General features: G+C 41.3%; 2 protein-coding genes across 6 annotated transcripts in view; one reads left to right on the top strand and one right to left on the bottom strand.

Annotated features, from left to right (window-relative positions):
• The window catches only part of LOC135482647 (INO80 complex subunit B-like), a 56481-nt gene extending 53044 nt beyond the window's left edge, over positions 1-3437 (bottom strand). For all 3 annotated transcript variants that reach the window (XM_064762893.1, XM_064762894.1, XM_064762895.1), the window contains exon 1: positions 3300-3437. In XM_064762893.1, coding sequence (XP_064618963.1) covers positions 3300-3345 — 46 coding nt within the window. In that variant the 5' untranslated portion in view covers positions 3346-3437. The remainder of the gene's footprint in view (positions 1-3299) is intronic.
• A 228-nt stretch (positions 3438-3665) lies between these two features.
• The window catches only part of LOC135482646 (TLC domain-containing protein 2-like), a 93707-nt gene continuing 69599 nt past the window's right edge, over positions 3666-27773 (top strand). Inside the window, exons 1-4 of one of the 3 annotated variants that reach the window (XM_064762891.1) lie at positions 3666-3964; positions 18674-18756; positions 22876-23029; positions 23316-23440. In XM_064762891.1, coding sequence (XP_064618961.1) covers positions 3735-3964; positions 18674-18756; positions 22876-23029; positions 23316-23334 — 486 coding nt within the window. In that variant the 5' untranslated portion in view covers positions 3666-3734 and the 3' untranslated portion in view covers positions 23335-23440. Of the gene's footprint in view, positions 3965-18673; positions 18757-22287; positions 22373-22875; positions 23030-23315; positions 23441-27773 lie in introns of those variants that run through there. The other 2 variants (XR_010446242.1, XM_064762890.1) reach the window with 2 other exon arrangements.

Genomic DNA, 27773 nt, shown 5'->3' with positions numbered 1-27773 from the left:
TTGCAAATAATTAATAATAAGATGATGCTGAATGGTTTAAACATCAGGCATAGTCGGATAGTACTGCGTGTTCAGTGATAGTTGATAAAGTTTTCCTAAGTACGCATGTGCACCAAATCGACCGGCCTGGGCTGCCTCTTTTGACAACAATTTTGTCAATGTCGTTGCATCTGGGAAGGTGTTGACGGTCTGGTCCCACTCAGAAGGGACTACCTTGAAAATGCATTGGTCTCACTGGTTAATTTCCCATTTCAAAGACGCAATCCTACCATGAAAACTGAAATCGACGCTTCCGCAAAGATATTCGTTTTATAAGATTTTTTGATAAACCTCTGTGAACTGATTCCACATTGGCCGCGGCATGCCCTTAACATGTCCGTAACATAATCTCCGAGAGGCAACCAGAGGCTGTCTCTGAAAGGGGCTTAACCAAGTGATGTTTCCATCACCCAGGAACAATAGCCAGTCCACCCAGACCGCCCATAATACCCTCTTTCCCATATACCTCACTCAAGTCACACTACCCAGGCCATACAAATTACAAGCCTTGATTTCTGAAGCACCTATGGGCCCTCCCATCCCCTATTACTGAAAGGCCCTTCTCCCTCTCCCTGTAACCCCCCCCCCCCCCACACACACGCACGCACACATACCCACACCCACACGCATGTACACACTGTTTCCGACCACCACACTCGCACCACTAAACCCATGCAAGACTTACCATCAATCATCATAACTAAATACCCCCTCCCCCCTCACCACCATATAACAACCGTCTTATCAGCCAGACATCCTCGCCATCCACGCATGCTCATCCATCCTCAAGCACCTCCCCTACTGGGCCTAGCTTAGCTAGCCGTCTTCTCACATTCTCTCTCCCACCTATTTTTCTATACTGCTTGCTTCTATTCGGCCAACCGGCAACTGCCATGATACCACTTACCCATACAGTTTTGTGTACATCAGTGTGCTTTTTTGTACAGCATTGCATACCTCTGTCTGTAAACAAACCCTTGCCTTGGATTGGAGTATTCATCACATTTTGCCTCTGTCTGACAAATTCCTCTGGGCCTTGGCTTTTCTTTACTCATATAGGCCCCTAGACGCAAGGGCCCAAAGCGCCGCATAGCGGCGGCGGCAAAAAAGCAAAGCTGGCGAAAAATTTATAACGGGTCACCGTCACTTATTATTGGACTTATAGCGCATTTACGGGGTTGCAACTATTTTGCTTTATAGTGTCACCAGGAAAGAAAAGCATGCGACCTAACGCCGATCTATTTGTATAAAGTGATAATTGGAAGGTATGTAGTAGGAAATATCAATAAAATAATCATTCCATGTCGTCTTTTGAGGGCATTTTTGATTGTAAAAAATATATGTGTACGTCACCGAAGCCTCTGCAATGATAATTTCATCACAGCAGTCTCGCTCAAGTAGAAGTTCTTCACTTATTAGTCTCAATGTCTGGCGCAAAGCCAGACGTTTTCCATTCCGATTTCACTACGATGTTTGACAAGAAGGAGCAGTGCGCGAGATATGCTAATGAGCAGACTTCTCTCACTTGAGTTTCGGAAGAATGTTCCATATCGCGCTAAGCTGACCACTGCTGACCATGACAGGCGTGCATTGGACTGGTACAGGTTGGAACTGAACATTGAATATGCTGGTGGTGACGCTTTCTGATGAGAAGTTGGTCGTGACTGATGCAGTATCCTTGGACTTGTCCACAGCATCGTTCAATCATTGCTCTCTGGGCTGCCTTGATTCTGTACTTACCCAAATACTGAGACCAAATGCCTGTTGACTGTGCTTTAAAGGCCATATATCAAGGTTTTTTGCCATTTTCTGCTGTAAGACAATTTCAAAAGTGTACCTAACACTTTATACAATACAGAAAACCAAATGCAATTAGCTCCATCCATTTTGAAGATATAGCCAATTATGTGTTTGACAACTTGATTACCTAATCAGGCTAGCAACTGGCTTGTTAGAGCCAGGCGGCGGGTTCAGCAAAAGTTGTGATGTAGATCAGGTTATCTGTACATGTCATGCAATCATAAAAGCAGGAGGGCCTTAATTAATTATGCACACCTGGAAGTAATGTGTTTCATTCACTATGGTGTATTGTGTGGCTCCGAATTGTGTCAAGGATAGCACAAAGAACAATTGAATGACGGATGGGACCCATTTTCATGAATTTCCAAAGCCAGTTGAACGAGAGAGGAGGAAGCTGTGGATTCGGAAGTGCAAACGTTTGGAGTGTTGGAAGCCTGGGCCTTCGGCCAAACTTTGCAGTGATCACTTTATCGATACGGATTATCACATGAAGCCGGATATCTGCATCCAACTGAATATTAAATGCCACTTGTTCAAAATAGCTGTTCCAACCATGTCAATTGCATTTAATGCCCGAGGCTGCTGAGGTCGGTTGTTATACATAATGTGTAGGCCCTATTGGGGCCTGTGATACCGCATAGTGTCTTCTTGTGTTCCAGCCATAGCAAGGTGACAGCGACACAGGTCAGTGTCAGTGACAGCCACTGTCAATGACAGATTATTGTCATCTGACATCTAGGCCTATCTAACGTTGCACGGCATTATATCGTCACGTCAAGATGATTGTGCATAATACCGTCACTTTTCAATAGTAGTTCAGCGTCATGACATAACTGGCGATACAACACTGACGAGGCGAAACAATATTGTGCAACATTAGTCTGTTCAAAAATCATACATGATATGCATCTGCAACCGTCTATCAATGTCTTCTTTGCTATATCGGCAGGTCTGCCATGCAAATTGATTAACCACAAATTCTAATCACTTTCGTCCGAATGATCACTCTCATTATGATCTAGTGATATTAATGGCTCGAACATGTACGGCTCAACGTTTAAATATCCTTCTGTATCGACCAAAACATCCTCAAATTCACTGCTCTCACTCTCTGAACTGTATGCGGAAGCCATCTTGCTTTGTTCTGACTGACCTGATCTACGTCATGTGTGGTGGGAAATTCAAATAGTTTAAAATTGAAAAAAATTGAAATAACTAAATAATGACTTTATTATTAGAATTTTTAAATGTCTGGGATCTTGTTTTTTTAACCCTCAACATATTTCATGAGTATCAAGCATGTTTTCAAACCTTGATATATGGCCTTTAAGAGAGACTGGCGCCATGCCTAGTCTCTCTTAAAGCACAGTCATTGAGTCAACAGACACCAACCCCCTCGCCCTCAGACTCAGAAACCACAAACGCCCAACCCTTCCTGCTACCTTAATACTTCTGGTTACCTATACTTAGAGGATCTCCCAGCTCGCCATCTTTCCTCTTCCCCATGCTTGATGACTTCAATCACAAATGCAGAGAACAACGACCCAAATCATCTAAAACATGTAAAAGCACAACTTTTCTAATTTCTTGGGCGCAGACATTTTTACGCTGAATTGTGGGTAAAAACATACCTTGGCCAATCACAGCTGAGATAGTAAATATTGTTTCTCCTTATGTAATAAGAAAGCGCTGATATGATTGGTCAAAGGATTACGAAACAATTGTAGTCTCGCGCACAAGTAAAAAATATGACGCTGATCTTTCCATAACCCTTTTTGCTCAGGACCGATTCTTATTACACATGTTACATATACATGTAATATAAATCATGTATATCTCGGCTCTGGTCTGGTGTTACCAGCAGTACAAAGTCGCTTGTTGACACGGTTGGGAAAATGAATGAACCAGTTCTGATGCCGGCGTCTGAGCCACGGATACCAAATATCGATGACACTAAAAATGGGATCCTTATTGTGATATTTTCTTTCATCTTTTTCTTTACAATTGAAAAATTGTTGAACTTCTTCATTCCGAAAGGTGCTTCTTCACACAAAACATGGCAGTTCAAAAACATCTTGGTATCTCTGGTACATTCCTGCATTTCAAGTATCTGGGCATTTTCAAGGTATTTATCATCTATAATTTGCCTCAAGTTCATGAGATATTATTCAAACCTATACACCAGCCTGAAGTTGGTTTCTGTATTCCTGAGTGATTCTCAATTTTCGGCCATTCTGATATAGCCTTTTCACAGGCAGCGTAAGTTTAGTCCAGGTAACCTTGACCCAATCCCCACGCAGCACAGCGAGGGTCAAGGAAGCCTCGAGTGAAGCCATATATTTTCAGTGCATATGTTCCAATGCGCCAATTAGCGCTTGGGGGACTAGAAGCAAGAGCATGCAGAGGGGCTAATTTGGCCATCCTCGGGTGACATACTGTATACACAATAAAGGCCCTGGGTCATGTGAGCTAAAGCACTTGATACATTCATCCTACGTACAAGTGTCAATCATTTCGACATACTGTGGGATGGGAGAGACCCCTATGGTGACTTTGTGTAAGTTTATCTTGTCTGCCTAGCTGCTGCCTATATTGTCCCTTTAAGATTGGGCTGTGTGTTTTTAGGATCCTTTAATTGCACAGCAAACTGGAGCTCGTGCAAGGGTGGCTCTGCATGTTTTGCCTATTGCGCATTTCAGTGATAATAGTTTACAAAAGCAGTATTTTTATTATTTATTAATATTTACATTTCCTTGATATGATTACACAATACAGTACATTACGGCACAATTGTCTGCGGGTACACTGTTAATTGTTTTACAGGTACTCACATGTGAACCCTCTCAAACCGATTTTGGTTAAGGGGGTACATGGGTCGGAAAAACTTTTTTTTAATTTATTGATGGAATTGAATGAAACTTGCAGAGTACAATCATTGGTCAACACTGATTCCAAAAATGACATCAAATCTGGCCCATCCCCCTTGGTTGCTAAGCAACTAGCGGCCATCTTGGATTTTTACCCAAAATTGGTGCCGCATAACATTTTTTCAAAAATGCCTCAAACTTCCCAAAATTTGTTCCAAATGATGATTAAACAAGTGTTTTGTGCAATAAAGTATATTTCACAATCAATCAACATACTTTTATAAGATTTACAGCCCCAAATCTGAAGGGTAATTTTTTGGGACAGGTGGCGCCGCCTTTTATTCCTTATATATGCAAATGTATGCAAATTAATCTGATTGTTGATATGTTATTGCACACTACATACTGTCAAGAACATGTCCTGTAAATTTCATCTGATTCTATTCAGAAATAAAAAAATGTTATGCGGCACCATCAAACAAAATACACTATTTACCTCATTTTGAGTAAATCGTCTTCAAAGATTCATCATCATATTTTCCAAGTCTTGTCTCTTCCAAGTCATATAATACTAGCCAAAACTGATTGAAATCCTATTCAATAGTATTTTCAAATCAGGCACATTCTAGAGAACACACTGTAGGCTAGTTTTCCTTGCATGTTCAATGTTTTCTGCCTTGAAAATGTATTCCGGTAACGAAAAAAAGTAATGTCAAAAATGTGTCCATTCACTGGAAAGACCAAGTTGCCTGTGTTCCCTAATTATTACACATGATGGATCCAGTTTGCATAGTGGACACAGCATATTGCTATTTTGGATTAGGCGGGTAATGCAGGCTGGATCCACTAATCTGTACGAGTTTATATCATCTGCAGTTATATTATTGATGGAAGCTTTATCACCATCGACACCAGTGTGTGATTTTTTGGACTGTCTTGTACCAAAATACCCAACAATCTTGCGTTCAAGCGGACTGAGTCTGTAATTCTTCAAAGTTCACATCCTCCTCAACATCATCATCATCATGGGGTTCAGTAGGGCCAGTTATGATAGTATTATCATCACTGCTAAGTAGACTAACATTATTCTCATCCGATAAATCACCATAGAAATCAGATACAGTACCCTCAATCTCATCATCAGAACTCACAGTGTTCAAGTAAAGTTCATTGCCCCGTACACCAGGTGGATCAAACCCAGCATTATCAACATGAGTGGACCTTCCTACACCAGAAGTATCATCATTATATGCATTACAAGCGGTTCCAGTTCTTTTGTCAGGCAAAGCGTCCTTAGATACGTCGTCTGCTATTTTGCATTGTGTTTTGTTTTTAGAAAATCCCCTTTTACATGGTGTTTTACGTTTACCATACGCATGTTTGCAACGCCACTTCCTAGAGGGTAAACTTTTACCCATTATTGATCATTGATTTCGAAATTTGCTGACAGAAATCCATAGAAATCGACAAGATAAAGTCAGATTTTTGCAAAAACTCAAACTTCAAACCACGTTTACGGAAGTGTGTTTGCACATGCGTGACCTGGTCCCTTTACATTAGCGGCGAATCAGCGTGCGCTGTTGAATCATTGTCTGTTCACGTGTGTGCTCGGAGGAAATTGGAGCCAATCAGATCACTCGGAATATTGACGAAAGATAATTTCCATAATTTATGTAATTTTGATGAAAATGTTGGTTCGGTTTTGGAGGAATGGGCCGCATGACGTCATATGTATGCTATTTTTAGCCACAGATTCTGAAAGTAGAGGCCGCGAGCTTTCCGGTTACTGGTTGAAGTTGTATCTATTTGCACTTTTGACCGGCCAAAATTAGCTCGCAAAAAATGTAAACAACAGCAGTTTTGGAGTAAACAGCGCATTCAAAGTTTGAAAAGGAATATACAAGGCTTCTAAAAACGCGTTTTAGGTCATGATAGTGGATGATGACTATGGCAAGCCAAAGCGGAATTTATTCAAGACTTTAGAATTACCATTCAAGAAGTTAAATATAAGTTCAAGAAGGAAATATATGTTCAAGACTAAAATATGTTCAACCTTGAATCAAATGTTTTCAACCTTGAATAAAATATGTTCAACCTTGAATAAAATATGTTCAACCTTGAATAAAATATGTCCAACCTTGAACAAAATATATTCAACCTTGAACAAAATATATTCAAGACTCACGTGACCATATTCAAGACGCACGTGACCACAAAATTGATGACGTAGAGCGTAGAATCTGTGGTACTTCTGATGCGTTCTGTTTCACGACATGATTGATTGCCTGTATAGCCTAAACACTCAAACATGTCAAAAGACAACGAGAATCCGATACAGTGGTGTCGGCCTTAAGAATGAAAGGTGAGAGGCATTGCGCATTTTGAACCTATAATTTGCCTGATATGTCTGTGAAACATGTATCGACTCTGACATTCACTCGGCATCCATGTCATGATGTGTAGGATTACAGTACATGTCAGGTGTAGGCGGCTAGGTACGTGTACAACCATGTGTCAAAACCTCGTGCGAACAATTCGAGCTCCGAAACGCAACACAAGTACCATGGGTTCGGGAAAGTCCGGACGCGGGTTCGGGAAAGTCCGTAAAGCATCAAAACATGAGCAACTACGTCATCAATTTTGTGGTCACGTGCGTCTTGAATATGGTCACGTGAGTCTTGAATATATTTTGTTCAAGGTTGAATATATTTTGTTCAAGGTTGGACATATTTTATTCAAGGTTGAACATATTTTATTCAAGGTTGAACATATTTTATTCAAGGTTGAAAACATTTGATTCAAGGTTGAACATATTTTAGTCTTGAACATATACATTCCTTCTTGAACTTATATTTAACTTCTTGAATGGTAATTCTAAAGTCTTGAATAAATTCCGCTTTGGCTTGCCATAGATGACAGGTAAAAATCATGTTGGAATTGATAAAACGTATACCAAACATCGTAAATCTACCAAAACCTCATTTTCCATATCGCACTTGTAATTTGTAATTTTTCATCAGAAGCTCCGACCCGTGTACCCCCTTAAAAGTCTCTACCAGCACATGTATTTCACCTTTTTGGCTCACTTTGAGTCTATACAACACCACAGTGTCCGTCGTATCCTATTTCAAAAACAGTGGCATGTTTCTTAACTGATAGGGCTATGGACTCAAAACTTTGTATGCATGACCCCCTAGGTCAGATGACCTTTGACACTGAATTTCAGTCCAGTCTGCTTCTTGACTTGGCCACTAGGGGGCCAAAACTGAAAACATCAATAGTGTGATATCTCACTTATTAGTGATTTGTTTTTGATGAAATTTTTATGTTAGGTACTCCTAGCAAGGATATACAGTGAAACCTCCCTTAGTGGACACCTCTCTATTAAGGACAACCTCTCTATCAAGGACACTAGTTTTGGTCCCAAATTGGTTGTTGCCATTTAATTTGACCTCTCTAATCAGGACGCCTCTTTATTAAGGACAGTACTTTTCAGTCCCAAGGGTGTCCTTAATAGAGAGGTTCTACTGTATCACATATCATACGTGATTTTGATTTGACCCACTTTTCAAGGTCACGGAGGTCAAATGGCGTAAGTTCGCCGTTTGACTGTAACTGTGGCACGTTTCTTAACCAATAAAGCTATGAACTTGAAATTTGGTACACATGACCCCCTACGTCATTATAACCCCTGACACCGTATTTTGGTCTGATCTGATTCTCGACTTGGCCACCAGGGGGCCAAAACTAAAAAAGGTAAAAAAAAGTGCAATATCTTGCTTAGTGACTTGTTTTCAATTTTATTTTTATGATAGGTACTCAGAGCAAGGATACATCACATATCCTACGGGTTTTTGATTTGACCTTATTTTCAAGGTCACAGAGGTCAAATGGTGTGAATTGGCCGTTTGTGTGTACACAACTATGGCACGTTTCTTAACCACTATAGCTATGAACTTGAGACTTTGTACAAAGGACCCCCTAGGTCAGCTGACCTCTGACCCTGAATTTCAGTCCCGTCTGATTCTTGACTTGGCCACCAGGGGGCCAAAAGCTAGAAAGTGTGATATCTCGCTTATTAGTGATTCGTTTTCAATAACATTTTTATGATAGGTTCTCCTAGCAAGGATACATCACATATCATATGAGTTTTTGATTTGACCTGCTTTTCAAGGTCACAGAGGTCAAATGGTGTAAATTGGTCGTTTGAGTGTAACTATGGCACGTTTCTTAACCACTGGCACTGAAGCTATGAACTTGAAATTTGGTACACATGACTCCCTACGTCATGTAACCTCGGACACCGAATTTCGATCTGATCTGGTACTTAACTTGGCCACCAGGAGGCCAAAACTAAAATAGGTAAAAAGTGCATTATCTTGTTTATTAGTGACTTGTTTTTGATGATATTCTTATGGTACTTACTCCAAGCAACAATACATCACATGTCATACCGACTTTGGTTTGACCTGTATACTATACATGTGCAATGTTTCTTAACCAGGATGAATTCCAAAGCACCAACTATCTATATGGTGAGCACAATGGCCCCTGGCCGTTTCATTAAAAGAAACAACATTTTCAGATTGAACCTGATTAAGGGTTGACCATATTTACTGCCATTTGGGCGAGAACTTGAAATCCTAAAGCAATTAGAACTCCTTCAAAACGTAGTGATTGTCGATATCACTGAAAGACTCTTGTTCAATGTATAACAACGGATTTATTAGGTAGACGAAAGACTGGTCAAATTACGTAATAGCCCGCCATATTACTTAACCTCACATACCGCGTCACGTCACACAGCGTGACATCATAAGGCGGGAGATTGGAATATAAGAGTATGGACATTACATCCCTCCTTTAGTTTAAAGTACTTGCAAGTCCTCAAGTATACGCAACAGTCTTTTAAAACTAAACTACCAGTAGGCAAATTACTGATGATTCACAACACAACAAATTATGTATTAAGTGTCCAGAGTATGACCTGGAATAAAGAACGAGTCTTCAAACCCAGACCTCAAAATATGGAGGTTACTTAAACACAACTAACCACAAACACATCTCAAAACACAGAGACTGTCTGCACACACCAAACCAAAACAGGCAGGATAGACAACCTGAACTCTAAGCTCAGTACAGGGCATTATTCTGACCCTATCTATCTGGCTTGAAAGTTCTATAAATCGCGAATTTTAAAGTAAACGTTTTAAAACTAACATTTGAGTGTCGATACGTTCAGTTTGAACAAGTGACTTATTATCTATTACACGAAAGCATTTATATACGCCGGCTTGGCTTCTTCCTGTCTCGATTTTTGGGTGTCGTGGCAGTTCATTCCTTTCAACCGGAATGATTGGATTTCCTAGATGTTGCTCGTCTCCTTCGATTTTGAGTCGATCCCTTGGGATCTGTTCCATCTCCGGATGGGTAGGAGTTGGGGCAGTGATTGGTTTGAAATGACTTGCATTTCAGGTGACTTTATGAATACCACATTCACGATTCGTTTCTGGCCAATACAGTGTAATTCTAATGATGTTTGAATCCTATGTTAGTGGCAAAGTTAGCAAATTCAGGAATACCGTATACAGAAAACATTTTATCAAGTCTCGGAATGACAGTTCGTGCTGAAGTTGATTTGATGATTTCAACTTCTGGATAACGCAAATATTCGTCATATGCAACAAGTTGTAAATCGCCTGAAGGAAACAGTGCACAGAAGTCAATACTGACGTTTCCCACGGTCCATCTGACAATTTGCTCATTTGAAGCGGATCACACGTTTTCATCGGAGTTGTCGCCTGATATGGGATGCACGATTTGAGTTTGCTTTCAACCATTTGTCTCTTCCTGAAAAATATACTTTTTCACACAACAGGGCTTTTGTTTTTACAACCCCTTGGTGTCCTTCATGTGCAATGTCTACTATGCGATTCTGGAGACTCTTAGGCACAACAATTCTGTTGAGTCGTAGAAGTATACGATGATTGTGACTGATGGCAAAGTCATCACGTAACCTTGCCATTGCTCGAAAGTCTGATTGGTTTACAGTTTCTGGTGTTTTGCGCCATTGTCCTGTTTTCACCGCATGAATTACTACCTGTAGAGTCGGATCCTTTTCCCTCTCGGACTAAATTTCCTGTATGGTTACAGCTTTTGGGACTGCATGACGAACAATAAAGTCCAAGTATTCCTCAGCAACTTTCTGTGTCGACTAGTAACGAGACATGTAGTCAGCTGGATTGTTAATACCTGGGCCCGGTTTCTCAAAGAATCTTAAGTGTTTGTCTTAAGTCATAATATTTTGACTAAGCCAAGTCAAAAACTTAAGTACGAATCTCAAAGCATCTTAAGACGAACTTAGTTAAGTTTTCCCAAAATGACTTAAGTCAGGTGAAACGTGCTGAGCCGGCCGTTTCAGCCAGCCTCCGATAGTTCCACTAAGACTTCGGGAGTTTCCGTGAGATTACGAATATTCCCGAGTACGTTTCCAAGGAACTCTTCAGCTGGTCGGCAATGAAGGAGGTCGGATTGTGAATGCCACATCGCGACCACGTGGGAAATGGGCATGGCGGGAGAGACACATTGATCTTCGTTTCTGATGCTTGGCGGTGCGGATGATAATGACCCATAATGATGAAATTTTCCAAGGAATAACTAGTATTTTGTAACTATGGTGCTCTTATTATTGAAACTTACCACCGAATGTACATGTATATAGCCGATAAAACAATAAATGCGCCAAATAAAATTCATGGTTCATTTTGTAGGTAATAATTTCTAAGCCTCTGTTAAACAGGTGTATTTTGAAGCAGATTTGGCGATTCCGTCCCTCCCTCCGCCACACCCACACCCCCTCTTACAATCAAGCGCTATTAGTATTTACTCCTTTGCTGCCCAAATCCCCTGGGCCCAAGCGGCCCAAGTATGTCAATTACGTTCCGAAAGGAGCCCATCACATTATTAAGGACGAAGATGAAGATCTGACTGAGGGGAGTAAGGATGTACGGAAATACGGGCGGCGACTACCGACGGTTAGAATGGAATTGGTACCATATCATTACTGTTGTGTATGTAGGCTAGGCCAAGCAAAATTACGCCCGAGAAAAATGGAGGTAAACATGGAAGTGCATGAAGTCAAGCGGGTTAGAGCAACAAATTGGTCATCCCAGGAGGAGGCCATGCTAATGGAGGCTGTTCGCCTACGTGAGAGGCACTGCATTGGACGTTTCAGTGGGATAGGGGACATTGGGACGGGCTGCGTGTCAAAGGCTTCCAAGAGGGCCGCCTGGGAGGCCGTTGCCGAGGATGTGAGGTGTGTTCTTCAATCGTTCCCTGTTGTCTGCTTCAGTCTTTTCGTCGACACACGGCTGGTTGACGAATAAATCAATAAGTTATTCATGCCTGGCATTTCGTTACTAGGCAGGGCTACCAACTGACTTTTGAAAGTGTTCTATTCACACATGCTTACCTGAACATTGATGCTGTGAATGAATTTGCAACAGACATAAACATCCTCAAATTGAGATGGGGTTTGAATCTTTATCTGTGTGCAGTCCAAAGCACCGATTACGTTAGGGAAACCTAAAATCAAAGTGGAAGAACCATTAGGCAACACACAAACTGACCTGTATTAACTAACTATATCATTCCCCGACCGCGCCCCGCCCGGCCCCTGGTCGACATCCACCTCAGTGAGTTGAGGGCATTTTTATGGATCCAGTATGCAATGCATGGAGGGATGATATTGGTACAAGAAAACTATAGAACATACTGCATACTCATGATCGAGTATAGGCCAGACCTGACTGACCAACAATTCATACAGCAGTAGTGTAGGCTGTACATGCCATGGATGATGGTCATTAGTGGACATACATATACACAAGCACACAACAACAGTGCCAGTCGACAACTAACTACAGTCTACACTCGATCAACTCAACTGCACAGTTACAGTGGCGCGGATGCGAGTATTCATTAGAATAGATGGCTGCATAGATACCTTCACATGATTATGAAGTTTCCAGCAATCTAACAGCCAGTTTTCAAGAGACAAACAACAGCATTGAACCACGCAGTTTCGCTTCCATGATGACACACGACACATGTGTGTGATGGAAAAAACCAGCTGATGAAGTTTGACCTATCCTTGACCTGTTAAAATATTCAGGGTTACCAACAGCGATTTCTTCATTCACCGTTTGCTGATTGGAGAGGTTTGACCTGCTTAATATGCATGTTCACCTATCGATTTTTGTCATTCATTTTGCTGATTGGAGCACTATAAATAGTAGTGGGCGAGGAGCACATGAGATGGGAACTGATACAATACCTGCAACTGCGAAGAAGCGCTTCTTAGTTTCTGTGGCTTCGTCGCCCCTCGGAAATTTCATGATTTCGCTCATATATTTGATGATTTCATTCATGGTGGCCTTCACGATACGACACACGGAACTTTTCGACAGTCCATCTCCATCCCCGACCATTATTTGGAAGGACCCGCAAGCATGGAAACAGTGACACACGCAAATTTGAAGTATGACAGGCAGTGCATGGCCACGGTCGGTCGGACGCGTCAACTTTGGGCCGAATACTTCAACGAAGACCATTATTGTGTCGGGCAGGAAACGGTATCTGTCTTTCACCCCCTTGGCGGAGTACTTCTCCAAGGGGTTTTGATGGTCTACGAGGCGTCTTTCTGGGCCTTGGGCCATCAAATATCGAAGGACAGGCCGGTTGTGCCTGCAAATTTCTGCCATTTTGTGTCCTTCATTCCGACTTAAGTACGGTAGCTACCGTGCTTAAGTTTTTGGGGTACTTATGTCGGCTAGGCGAGTTAAGATTCTTTGTGAATCAACTTAAATTCTCATACTTAAGTCACCAAAACAGACTTAAGATTCTTTGTGAAACCGGGCCGTGGACTATATACAACCGTGTATTTGTATGGCTGCATCCGAAGTAGCCATCGTTCCATTCTAGCGGAGAGTTTAATCCTGCGTCTACCAAACATGTACAATAACGGCCTGTGGTCAGTGACGACTGTCAGAGCCTTACCAAAAATGAATGATACTTTCCGCAAGCAGGTATCGCCTCAAAAATGTCATAAATGTCTGGACCTGCATAGTGCAGCTCAGTGAGGCACGTTTTCTTTCTGCCGTATCGATGTTAAGGGCCACAAATAAGTTCTCTAGCCGTTCAACGTACTATTTCCAACGTTGTCCTGCAGAAGTGGGCTCGCCATGCTCGTGAAATGCAGCGTATGTAGGCAATGCATAGAATCGGCCATTTTTTATCTTTTTTTAGGCAGGGCAGGCACTTTCGGTTGGTGGTTTTGGGCTTTCTTTTACAGTATTTCTTGGTTGAGAATGCGAATTATATTCTCACCATCCTCATCGCCATTGTAAGATTGTCAATATCATCACTGAAAGACTCTTGTTCAATATATAACAACGGATTTAGAAGGTAGACGAAAGACTGGCCAAATTACGTAATAGCCCGCCATATTACTTAACGTCACATACAGCGTCACGTCACACAGCGTGACGTCACAAGATGGGAGATTGGAATAGAGTATGGACATTTCACGAGGAATCAGACCTATCAATTAGATGCGAGTACGTTTGTAACTGTCAAGTGCATAAATGGAGAGGTACATGTAGCGGAAAAATATTTGGTGTAGCAAGTCTAAAGATATGAAGAAATTATTTGATGAAAAAATTAATTGTGATTTTTGCTATTTTGGCAATAGGGAGCTTATGTCGTCACGTCTTGTCTGTCATCCGTCCTTCCACGGGTCTTGCCGTCCTCCAACAATAGGGGCACGTGTGCTCACTATTGAGTCAAGAAAGTGTAAACTTGGTGTGAGGATGTCTTATGACAACATGACTTGACACCAAAAAATCATCGCCATTTGACCTACTTTCTTGGCTCCAGGCTCCAATTTGATATGTAGACACCTATTGGGCATCTGTACATATTAACAAAAACTCAGGTCATAAAACTCAATGTCAGTTATCAAGAAACCTTCTTTGTGTGATCCTCAAAGGTGCATCATTGATCGATATGATCAAGATTGACATAGAGTGTATAACATTTTGACTTTGACCTAGTTTCCAAGGTCAGAAAGGTCAAAATTTAAAATTCCACTGAAGTTGATTCATTTCACTACTATGTGTCTAAGATTCTTCAAATTTTATGTGGAGACACCTATTGGGCATCTGTACAAGTTGACCTTATTCAGATCAATTGTGACCTAGTTTATCAAGTTCACAGAGGTCAAACTCTAAAAGTGCTCTTGACAGTGCCATATTTTGTCATACATGTCATATCTAAAAGTCAATCTAACCCTCATATATATATATATGTCATTTCATCTGCAACTTCCCAAGGTGAGCACAATGTCCCCGGTTCATTTCATTTGAGATTTTTCAGCCAGTTGGCTGAAAAGAGTGGAAATATCAACGTCTACTTCAATTTGTCCAATAATCAAAGAATTTCCATGGTCAACTACCAGTTTATATTCCACCATTTACTTGCCCGACTGTCTGGAATTATTATATCAAAATTTCAGATTCACAACCCCACGCAGTATTTGATGCAAACATTGACCATTTAACTCATATAAAAGGCTTAAAATTCAATGGTGGTCTTGTCTCATAATGATAATAATATAAACACCCCCCCCCCCCTTAAAATTGGTCATAATTGTGAACCACCACGACAAAATAAGTCGCATGTCCCACAGAAGATGAACCTAAAATGTCACCAGGAAATAATCTATACTATAATATGCGCGTTATGGCCACTAAATAGGAGGCGATTTTTGTTTCAAAATTGGGCCTCGGAAATGCGTCGAATTCTTGCAACTTTTGGCTTCGTAGGTGTGGATCATAAGTAAGAGTGTCACTGAGGGTGTCATACGTCGAATATCCTGGTGGTTTTGGAATAAATAACAACTTTGTGGAGATGACGTCAACTGGAGAGCTCCAAGTAATCTCTTCGCCGAGAAGTCCATCAGTAATCTCTCTGCATTACCGTCACGAAAATTGCCGAGCCACCTCCCACCTCCGCTATTAACCAATCAGATGTCCTGTTCAAATGGTCCCTTCCATGCGCGCATCATCCACCAATCAAAATCGATGTCACTGACGCCAGCATGCAAGATGGCGGCGCTCATAGTCATATCTGAAGGAGAGACAAAACCACTAATGAATATTCATAGGTTGGAGGGTCGAGGCCTATCAATTAGACGAGTGCATGTTTTTAACTCTCAAGTACATATTTGGAGAGGTATTGAAAAAATATTTGTTGTGGCAAGTCTACAGATATAAAGAAATTATTTGATGAAAAAATTAATTTCGAATTTTGCTAATTGGGTAATAGGGGGCGTGTTTTGAGTTTTTTCTGCCAGTTGGCTGAAAAGAGTGGAAATATCAAAGTCTGTCTAATTTGTCGATTATCAAAAAATTTCCGTGGTCAATCACCAGTTTTTTTTTCACCATTTACTTGCCCGACTGTCCGGAATAACATAATCTAAATTTCAGATTCACAACCGAACGCAGTATTTGATGCGTCGCGGTCAAACATTGGCAATTTTACTGCTAAAAGGCTTAAAAATCAATTGTGGTCTTGTCTCAGGAAAATGCTGCTTTTTCACCTCGAGACAGCCATTTATTCACTAATAGCTCATCTTGGGACATAATGTACCCAACGGGTGACAAGATTTACGCACACACCGGTAACTTAAACCATTCTGGCGCTAATCGCTGGCTGATATTGAGTACATCACCAGTCTGCACCATCTTGGTTTTCCGAGAATTGGTTTAGCATTGTGGACACCTGTACATCATGTACATGGTTACATAGTTCCGTTTTCAAGAAGTATTACACTCATTAAAAAAAGTGTTACTCACAAACCAGCGCCCCATTTACACCAAACCCACAACATACCAGCACCCACACAATCCGATTTTTATACCTCGAACAGCCCGCGCCACGGGTATATGCTAGTATAAGAAATTGATGTTCTCAGATTTCACAAAAGGCAGACAACAGTCAACAGTGAAATGAACAACCAGTCAATCTCAACCTGTCAAGCTCAGCGCGACTTGCGACTCATTTTGTCGTGGTGGGCCACAATTTGTTAAGTATCCACGACATTAATGAAAATGGCAGGACATCATGGTCAACATTAGGCATAATTGGTGAAAAGGACAAGGACCTACCTATTGTTATGCATGAATAATCTTCAATTGAATGTAAAAATGTGCCATTTGAAAAATAAGAGTTCTAACTGATCCACCAAGGCTGAAATTGACTGACAGTGTGGGTCATGCAATCAGTTGTGGTTTAATACTCACTAAAACATGCCACGATTGTTGTTATTTTTTAAATGGCCTGCTGCTGTTATGCGGCTTTCCAGTCTTTTTTGGCCAACTACGGTCCCCAGGCATAGCAGAATCGAGTTGACATATATCGGGCACTGACAGTTCGGATTGGCCGTCATGCTGCTCATTAACATATTTCTGAGAAGAAGCCGTGTCCCATGCACTTACAGTGTGTACAAGGGATGTGTATAAACTGGGCACCTGTATCGTGGTTTAAATTATCGATGCCCTTTTGTTGAATGGAACGCGGGAAAGTTGGCAGTGGGTACACCAACACGTGGTCGGAAAAATGTGAAATTTCGAAAGCAAATAAATCGTCAAAACTAATTTATTTTGAGAGAAATGTGTGATGACATGTGGATTTCCTTTGTTCACCGTCGAATAGTCATGTATTCAAAGATGTTTTCTTTTATTTACAGATCGTATTTTGGGCATTGAATCCTAATTTGGGCATATTTTTTCAGGGTTTATTTTGGGCACAGTGCCAATTCTTTAGGCCGTTAAACGACCCGAGGAGCATGTAATGGAGAGGCCTGTTTTATGCTGTTGGACCTTCTTGTACCTATCATGCTGTAATTCTTGGCAGTGGACTTGGTGGACGATGGCGTACATCTTGTTAACTGCTATAACTTGTTTGAAGTTCCCAAGGCTGCTGGATCTGCTTCTTTTTCTGGATTGAAAAATGATAAATTATACAATTCCAGCTTGCATTTACATTCAATCATTCATTCAAGCATAGTAGTTCTCTGGTAGCATACCTGGGGACTGAAAAAAGCCATACATAACCAAAAGTTGCCACCTGCAAGCTAGCTTATTCTGAAATCTAGTAGTGATTTCAAATCCATCCCAGTGTCCCAAAACACCATACACATTATACACCCATTCTACATTTAGTACTAACTCTTTAGGCGCCAGACATATTTATTCAGCTCCTGAGACATCTTCAGCACTTTCCTCGAATTTCATATTTCCCAGCCAAGGAATAGAAAAAGTGGAGAAAAATGTATCATAAGTAATGTTTATTATAATATTGCTCTTGATGTCCTCTATCATTGTCTATGGTACAGTGATAAAAGCAGCCAAAAATTGGGAGGGAAATGAAATAAACCCTTTGAAGCCTAATCCCCCCCCCATGATATACCCCTGCCCCCTGAGCCATGCCAATCTCATGACCCCAAACCTAATTGAAACACTCGGCAGGATCCATAATTCTTTCATAAAACATAACAAACCAGATTCTTAGCTATCTAAACGGAAATTATAAAGTGTGAAGTCCTGTTAGTTCTGGCCACCCATGGCCGACCTTGATCGCAAACATTTTTAATTTGAAATAATTACACAGGAAGATATACAAAATCAACTTGCGGTGTGTTCCCAAATAACCAGTAGTAACACCGAAGACAGTTTTAGTTTGTGACCTAGCCTTTAGATGGCACAGGAGAGGAGAGCCAGTTAGGGTGATACGGCACAATGCAAGGCGGGTGGGTCTGGGCGGTACAGTGCCTAAAGGGTTTTAAGACGATTGTGTATGTTCATTTACTATTTTTAGTACTCTCATTTTCACAATTTCTTTTCCAGTTTTGTTGAAAGCCCCGAAATGGCCGAGGACCTGATATCAGTTTATACACAGTTTTCTCATTCTCTAGTATCCTTTTCTGTTGGTAAGTACTTTATGAAGAGTTCCAATGCAAAAGCCGCTGAAACATGAAAAATCCTTGTTTGAAAAAATGCGATTCCTTATAAATACAATGTACATACTTGTATAGTAAAACAGTGGTACCCTGAATCTGATTATGCTACCAAACAGTTGCAATGCAAAACATAGCTTTCACCAGTAGACCCGCAAAGGTTGTTTGTTATGAACGCAGGAAAATGATACGTGACATTTTGTAATCAATAATCGTAAGATTTTGTGTAAAATGGCTAAAATTTCATACACATATTTTTCATGTTTTGGCTCCTTCCTATGGTGCAGCATCAGTCGGTCGTCCGTTAGCGAGGCATGTTTTGTAACTGCTGGAGCGATCGACTTGGTACATATGTTCCCCTATGTAACGACACCTGGGAGACTAAATTTTGGTCCGGTTCAATTCCTGATTTTGCCAGTCCGCTAGTTGTTTTGTTCAGGGCACCACTTCAACGCACTGACTTCACCATACTGAAGTTTCACTACCCACCCCTTGCACACAGCTGTCGCTTGAGGACCGTCCACATGACTTCATTTTGTAGTCCAACACGCTTTCAAAATATATACTTCTCTTTCTTATAGTAGATCCTTTTTGAATCTGAGATCAGTTGGGTTACTTTCAGTGGCGGGAGGAAAACCCAATGAAAAAAAGATTCATATGGAGAGATTGCAAGGCTATTGTATTCTGGACCAACACTTTGGTTTCTACCATGGGCCTTACTTGTGGTGGCTGTTCAAATTTTACTGACAAAGGGTATGTCATTCCCCTCAAGCAAACGATCCTTATCAATGTGGTTTAAGGAATTGATTCAGTACTGAGTGGAGGTATTGGCTGTGTCACCAAAACTGTTACCAAGGTAGACCAAAACCGAGCCGGAGGACAATCAATACAAACAGTAATTTTAGCTCCACCAGACAATCAATACTGACTGGTCAGATATCAATTTCCATTCTAAAACATCTCAAATCAGAAACGAATTATTATGCTTTTTGACTGCTTCCACATTTTGCACCAACCCAAGCGGTTGTGGTTGCCTCACCATAACAGCTAAATTCAAAACTAGGCTTCATTGGCGAATAGAATATCATCATACAGGGCCGAATTTACAAAGGGTGTTTAGCTTAAAACAGCGTTTAATGTCTGAATAGACAGAGTTAGGGCCTTGCAGGGTTTCTTCATGAAAACCGCATTAGGCCCTGAAACTGATTATGTAGAATTTACACGCGTCTAACTCTTAAACACCCTTCGTAAATTCGGCCCACAGTGTTTAGTGTGATTCATTCTAAATCCAGGTGTTTTAGATTGTTCATAACATGCAGTACTTTATTATACAGTATAGTAGCTATCAACAAGTTCCAGATGAGACCTTGGAATTACCTGTGATAAATGGATAACCTATCCAGTATACAATGTATGATGATATCATATTGTGTAATCTTTTCTTGTAGTGATCATTCTGTTTTTTATAACATGTATAGGCTGCAATCAGCTTGTCAAGTGGGAGTTAATCACTACTATAATGGACGTAGAGCTGAAATAGTTTGTCACACATCTCCTCCGTCAGTTCAGATCGGATGACCTCGAAACTTTTTCTGAAAGTGATATGGAGATGGTCCTTGCCGGGTTAAATGGGTAAACTTTGCAGCGATCTCGAAGAAATAGCATTTTTTGTTCTTTCTATATATGGGCATACTCATTAAGTTAAGGGGCCATTTCAGCAAGTCTGATTTTGCAGATGGGGCCATCTATTATATCAAAAGTGTGGGATTGTACAAAAATAAGCCGGGAAAGTATTGGGGCCACTATATGTTTAAAGCATTCATCCATCTCCGCAATTTTCTCCCTTTATTTTGGTCGTACTCTTTCACCTTACGTTGTTAATCGCTCTTAATTTTCGAAGTACCGTATGGGAATTCATCACGTGATACGCGTCACATAATAACAAAACCGCCTGACCCGACCCAAGCACTGGGCGCAAAGTAGCGCACAGCTCCCTATAATACCCGGGGCAAATATAAAATATAATATAAAATCCCGATTAACATTTCTTTACTGCAATAAAAACAGGCTAACCACTGCAGATTAACAAGTAAGTGAGTGTTTTTTTCAAAAGGGTGGGTAAAAGTTTCCTGTGTCCCTGGACAAAGATACTTAATGTTATTGATTCATTGTAAATATATTGCCAAGACAAACAAAATTATGCCTTATTCAGCTCTGAACTCCTGAGATAAAGGAGATACAGAGCATTTCATCTAAGAGACAAAATCCATGATTGAATTTCCCGTGCTATGGCGTGATGGTTGGCATTCTTTGTCCAAGAGGGGTTTTAGAACCTCATGAAAGGACCATTTCTTTATTAGCCTACTAAACGCTACTAAACCAGTTACACTATTTGAGGCATGTATTTTGTGACAAAAATTAAGCAACAACCAGACAATAGTAGTGATAGCCGCTGAATAGAAGACGAATTATCTTGCAAAAGCCCCCTATGGTCAAAATTTGGAACCTAGTGCTACTGCTAGTTAAGATGTTGTAGTATTGGTTCCAAATTCTCAGTCATTATGAATTCTTGGTAATACGGACAGGTCAAATATACTTTCCTAACTGAGGCCAAAGCTGAGCACATACATTTGGATCTTTCACTGCCCTTTACCTACAGTGCACAACAGAACGAGAGGCATTTCTCTCCAGGCACTGTATATGGTACGATTTGAATGAAAGCTTCCAGAGTTGCAATCTGAAATCAGTTAAAAATGTCAAGACAGTGTCACCCGAACACAGCTCAATTACTGGCCTCTTGACTGTATTTTATCAGTTAATTAGGATGGTCCTGAAAACGTTCTGTTTGTTGATTTTGATGCTGTAACATATCCATCCAAGTTTGAGATTTCATTTTCAGTCTCATTATTTGGATGAATAAGTGACAGCAATAAAATCAGCAAACCAAATATTTAGAATGTTTTTCGAGAACGACTTAAAAGTAAACCAAAGAAATCAGAGTGATATGTTTGCGTTGATTAAGTTTATAGGTATTTAAAGACATAATCTCCTGATAAATTCAGCTGATTTCTCCGTCAAGGTAGTGAGTCTAAGAGCACGTGGGCGAAATATTTCAGAAAATGGTCGATTATTTACCGAGTAATCGATGAAAGTGTAATAGCTGAAACTATCATCTGCTAAAAACTATTTGAGTTCGCGCCATTAGGAGATTCCAGCAAGTGCCCGGATGATGACGTAGGCTGAGGAACCCAGCTTCTGGGGAAGTCCCGCTCTGTGTGTACATTCAGCGTGTTTACGTGTAGTGGCTTTTTTCATATTTACGAAGGAATTATGCCAAATAGGTGCGCTGCTGGCGGCTGCGGTAACACACCCAGTGTGAAGGACAATATAAAGGTCCATCGGTTCCCTTCCGATGAGGCCTTATGTGCGAAATGGGTTCGTTTCGTTAGTTTTAAGAGGAAGGACTTCTCCGCTGCAAATGTGAAGTCGTCTACTGTACTGTGCTCTGCCACTTAACGTCGGACCAATATATTATTACTAACATTCGAAAGTATGACCCCACTGCTGAGTCAGGATATCGAGTTGAAAGGTAACTATTATTCAATGCATATCTGACGGTCCTGGGATGCCGCAAACAGTACAGAATCTCGTAGTTTCGCACAGCAGTGTGCATCTACCAGCTGTCTACACACACGATGCACTATACAGACACTGACAGTTACAGGATGCATGATCTGATGCATGGGGCCTGTGCTTGGCCTCCTGAGCTGCATGACATAAAATATATGTTGATGTGGCATGCAATTCATGCAAATAAGCTGCCTCTTCTCCCTGTTGAGCCATTTTATAGGCCCACTAGTCCATCAACAAGTATGCTAGCTACTGCCAATGCAGTGATAAGGTCGCCTATAGCTTGGATAGGCTACTCCTTTGGAAACCTCAAATAGAGCCTGTGCTGATGAAGTGACAGTGTAGTTTAGTAGGCCCTACCTGACAAGGCAGCCTACTGGCGTCTACTTAGTACTTGTGAACTTAAGCTGATGATGAATGAATGTCATTTCTTGTTTTTCATCATTCTCTCTTTCTCACTAGGCTCTGGGAAAAGAAGGATGAGGCTGTTCCCACCATTCTTGATCCTACACAGACCCAAGGCAACGACAACGTCGGTACTAATAGAGGAGCTGGTGGATCAAAGACAAAACGACCACGCACATCGCATCACCTTGAGGTCAAAGAGAGACGGAGGGTAATTTGTGTTTCATTCTTCACTCTCTATACCAATGAAATGACGATGACCATGTTATATTGAAATTGCATTACCAAAACTGACTTATCTTTATCTGTCATCCTGTTGTAACAATGAGTTTGGTTGTTAGCTTGTATGCCTGTTGTTGGGTTGTGGTTTACCTCTCTCATTCTGGTTTGGTACTGGTGCTTGTTTGTAGTGTAAGAATAACTGGTTTTACTCACTTGCTTAGAGCCACTCAGGCCTAATGAACACTGAAATATGTTCCTTGCTTATTTACTTTCAGATTGTTGAAGAAGCAATAGATGATTATGAAAGAAAGAAACAGAAAGAGGAACAAGCTGCTGGACCCCCTGACGTTGTTGTGGACCCACCATGCTCACCACCAATCATGTCAGCACGTGACCTTGTCATGGAAAAATGAATTCATTAGATAGAATTGTAATCCCTGTATTTTCAATAAAAGCAGGAGTTGTGCTCAAATTTTCATTTGGTATCTGGTATTATCTTGTTTCATAATAAAACAGTGTGTTCTGTTAATTTCAGAATACATAAATGAACTTGGAAAGCAGGAGTTGTGTTCACGTTTGTGTTTCATGCTGGTATGCACCAGAAAATCAGTTGCACTTGCACTTCTCGGAGTGGCAAAGCAAGATGTTACTTGACACATTTTGAGTATATTCACCTTCATTCTGCCACTCATCAACTGCTGCATCCTCAAGTTCTGGGGGTGGAAAGAATGCCCTGATTTTTGAGACGGCACAAGAAGGGAGTCGCACTCGAATCTCCTTTCCTAGATATGAATACACCCAACAGACCAACTGTCGGTAGGCACAGTGTCTCTGCTGCTTGTGCAGTGGCCGAACTTCTCTGCCCTTCTTCCCATAATGCTGCCTATAGCCGAACCAGGCAGTCTCCAGGACGTCCTCGTCAAGACACACACGTTCGAATCCTTTGTGGTCTGTTATGCACCTTGGAACCGGACCTCTGGCCTTCTCCATCCTCGCCAAGTAATGATCGATGGACCGACAGCAGGAGCATTCGATCCTCTTGGGCAAAACCTGACAGTTCCCACATGTACACCTGCAAAGAGAAATTGCATTTTCCCATGAATATTTAATGTTAAATTAAAGATTAAGTCTGGCTAAACAAAACACAGATATCTTTGAATTACCCCCCAGGACCCCAAAATGACCCTGATATTACCCCTCAGGTCCCTGTGTTTTGTTTCACAGGCACTTGACTGGTGTCTGGAGCAAAAGAGGGGTACAGGTCATTTGGGGTCCTGTAGGGTAATTCAAAGATCCCAGGTCTGGGATATACTGCGCACTGCTGAAATAAGGGAAGAAGTTAACTTTAGCTGCTTGTTAATCCCGTTATTGACGTCGAGGGTCCAGTTTTAAACTGAAATGGCTGAAAGCAAAATCAAAATGCCAGGAGAGAAATGACGGGATGACACGCCCCCCACCGATCAGCTGATTCATCGTAGTGATGTTTACGTTCAACAATGTAGCAGAAACGGCGTGAAATTGGAGTCAATTTACCTATGAGTCAGACAATTGACACCTCTTCTCGTTAGGATACTAAAACTGAGCGTAAACATTGAACTCACCAAGTGTCCACGTCGTTAATGTCCATTTCCCCGTCGGGGTTAGCGGGGGCGGCATCATTTGCGGCGGCTGCTGGCACAGGAGCATCAGGCTCGAACCTGTACTGCTCTGCCCCGGCGAATTCGTAATGATTGAAGCCACCAGGACCAGCTCCTTCATCGTTTTCTTCTTGAAAAAAGTTTCCATCGTCACTATCCGATGAATAATCAAAGAAATCTGAAGAATCGCTGCTGCTATCCATCGCGTTGTGTTTACTAGCGTGTACTGACGTGTGCTTTCTGTGTTTACATATAAGTAGGTCGCCTTAGCAGGTTCCTTAGCCTACGTCACAGCTATTTATAATCCTGTGACCCAATTAAGACGGCGACATTCGTGTTTTGCGGCGGGTCGAAATAAGGCTGATTAAAGTGCTGTTTTTATAGTAATACCGATGTTTTATTAAGAAAACCGTGATGGATTATGATTCATGAATGAATGTTCTAAGCACAGGTGTGCTTAACTGGGGCTGGGAAATTTTCAGGAGATTATGTCTTTAAGGTTATTTTGGTCAATTTATCTTGTAAAGCTACGAATAGTTTGGTCAATAGTTGTGTACCCATGCTTGGTGATACAGTCAAGAGGCCAATGATTAAGCTGTGTTCAGACTTTTTTCGGTCTGAACATTTTGTACTGATTTCAGATTGCATCTCTGGAAAGTTTCATCACTGGAACTCAGTCCATGCCAGGAAACGGGCGCGATCGCGCCCGCAAACGCCCGTAAACTACTCCGCACGAGCGCTATCCATAACGCCCGCCGGACACTTGAGGGGCGTGTGCCGCTCGTCATAAAAAAACACTGGCGCGATAACGCCCGCCGATTCCCAGCCCGATTCCCTGGGTACACGCCAGGCTGTACACTTCGCTATAGTTGGCGGTTGCTGCAGTGTGCGGAAATGGCATATCGAATCAGGATGGAACTAAGCATTACAAAGTGGATTGTAGGCATTTTGAGAATGTTTCTTCACCGGGAGTTGGCTGCAAAAAGTGCTTAGCAGATAAAACTAGTTTTTTGTCTAAATTCCTTGTTCATAATGTAATTAATTGCCATGCCCGACGGGCAGCATGACTTATTCCTGCGACGTGCCCGGAATTTTTTTTACTCTGGAATTGTTTACAGGCATCTCATGCGGCCGCAGGCGTGATCGCGCCCATTTCCTGGCAGTAGTTTGCGGGTGCAGGCGTGATCATGGGCGCGGGCGTGATCGCGCCCGTTTACTGGCATGGCCCGCCCGCTGGACAGCTGGCGGGAGTGAAAAAATAGTGCCCGTGGAAAGGGTTGCGGGAGTGACTGATGGTGCCCGTGGATTTTTCTCATGGCAGGCACTGGGAACTGTTCAATATGGTGTCAGCTGAGAAATAGCTTGCTTCCTGTTGTTGGTTGTGTGCTGTAGTACATAGCGAAATGAAAATTTTTTGCCATTTAACCTCTATGACCTTGAAAAGTAGGTCCAATTAAAAACTCATGTAACATAATACTGTGCATTGTAGTTGGATGTACCCAAGATATCAGATTGGTGGCAATCAGGCAAGTAGTAAAGAAATAATCACATTTTTAAGGTGTTCAGATTTAGCCCCCTGCTGACCAAGCAGTGAATCAGATCGAAGAACCAAACTTCGGGCCCAGAGATCACCTGTCTTACTCTATGGGTACCATACATACCATACATGTGAGACCAATGGCCAGTGCAGTTAAGGGGCAGAGATACTGGGTGAATTTTTCTAAATTTTAACAAGTCTGAAACCTAAAACATGAAATGAAATAAAGAATGTTGCTTGCTTACTTACTTTTCCATTCATAGGTGGTTTGCAAAGCTTATGCCACTTGTAGCTAAATTAGGCCTACCAGCATTTTTGATAGTGTGAGGTGGGGACAAAACCTCACAGCAAAGATGGGCATTTAGCCATGGAAGAAACTGAAAAAAACTAAATAAAATCACCATTACTCATAAACCATAGGTTTTTTTTGGTTCACCTTAGGTTAGTCTTTACAACACCGCAGTGTCCGTTGTCCGTCTTCGTCGTTGTCTGTATCCTGTTTCAAAAACAGTGGCACGTTTCTTAACCGCTAGGGCTATGTACTTGAATCTTTGTAAAAGTAACCCCCCAGGTCAGGTGACCTCTGACTCTGACTTTCGGTCCAATCTGATTCTAGACTTATAAGTGAGTCACCTTCTCTAAATGATTTATGGCAGGTACTCCTAGCAAGGATACATCACATATCATACAGGTTTTTGATTTGACCGAATTTTCAAGGTCGCAGAGGTCAAATGGCATGAATTGGTCATTTCTCAACCGCTGAAGCTATGAACTTGAAATTTAGTACACATGACTTCCTAAATCAGGTAACCTCTGACACTGAATTTCGGCCCAATCTGATTCTCGACTTGGCCACCAGGGACCAAAACTAAAAAAGGTACAAAGTGCAATATCACGCTTATTAGTGACTTGTTTTCAATGATGTAAATTTAGTCCAATGACCCTTATTCACATATTGATAATTTTTTTGGCAGAGAAAAATCAACAGGTTTGCTTATTCCTTGCACCAAAAAATTCCTTTGTTTCTCATTGTTAGGAAGATTTGTGAACCTGAAAGACAGTCTCGTACCTTCCACATTGTTTACTGACCCCAAATTGATACTTGATATAAGTTAGGGAACAAAAGTTTTCATTTTATTTCTTGATTTGGGTTGCAGAATTGTAAAAAGTCACCCTGTATCTCTTCCCCTTAAGAAAAGTGCCATACATAAATGATGACTATGTTATGGCTGACAAGATTCTCTAATCTATGCGGACATTGCTTGCTCTGTTACTATCAAAACATGAATGAAGGCCTATGCACTTAACAATATAACTAGGACATCCAGTCACACATTATGGGATGTATATAATGAACTCATGTGTTGTTGTGTAAGCATGGTATTAGGTCATAATACATGTGGCCTGAAAACAGGTGATCAACACTATTCTCACAGTCCATGGGTTTAAAGAGTGTTTAAATGGTGTCAGCAGACCTGTTATAAAATGGCTTTGCTTGGACTGTTGCCAGCACATAGGTCTCTCAGTCACATCATTTGGGACATACCCATAAAAAGTTA

This window comes from Lineus longissimus, chromosome 2, assembly GCF_910592395.1.
Source record: "Lineus longissimus chromosome 2, tnLinLong1.2, whole genome shotgun sequence".
NCBI classification, from domain to species: Eukaryota; Metazoa; Nemertea; class Pilidiophora; order Heteronemertea; family Lineidae; genus Lineus; species Lineus longissimus.
The sequence above is the reverse complement of the archived record's forward strand: the minus strand, read 5'-3'. Positions and strand labels throughout refer to the sequence as shown.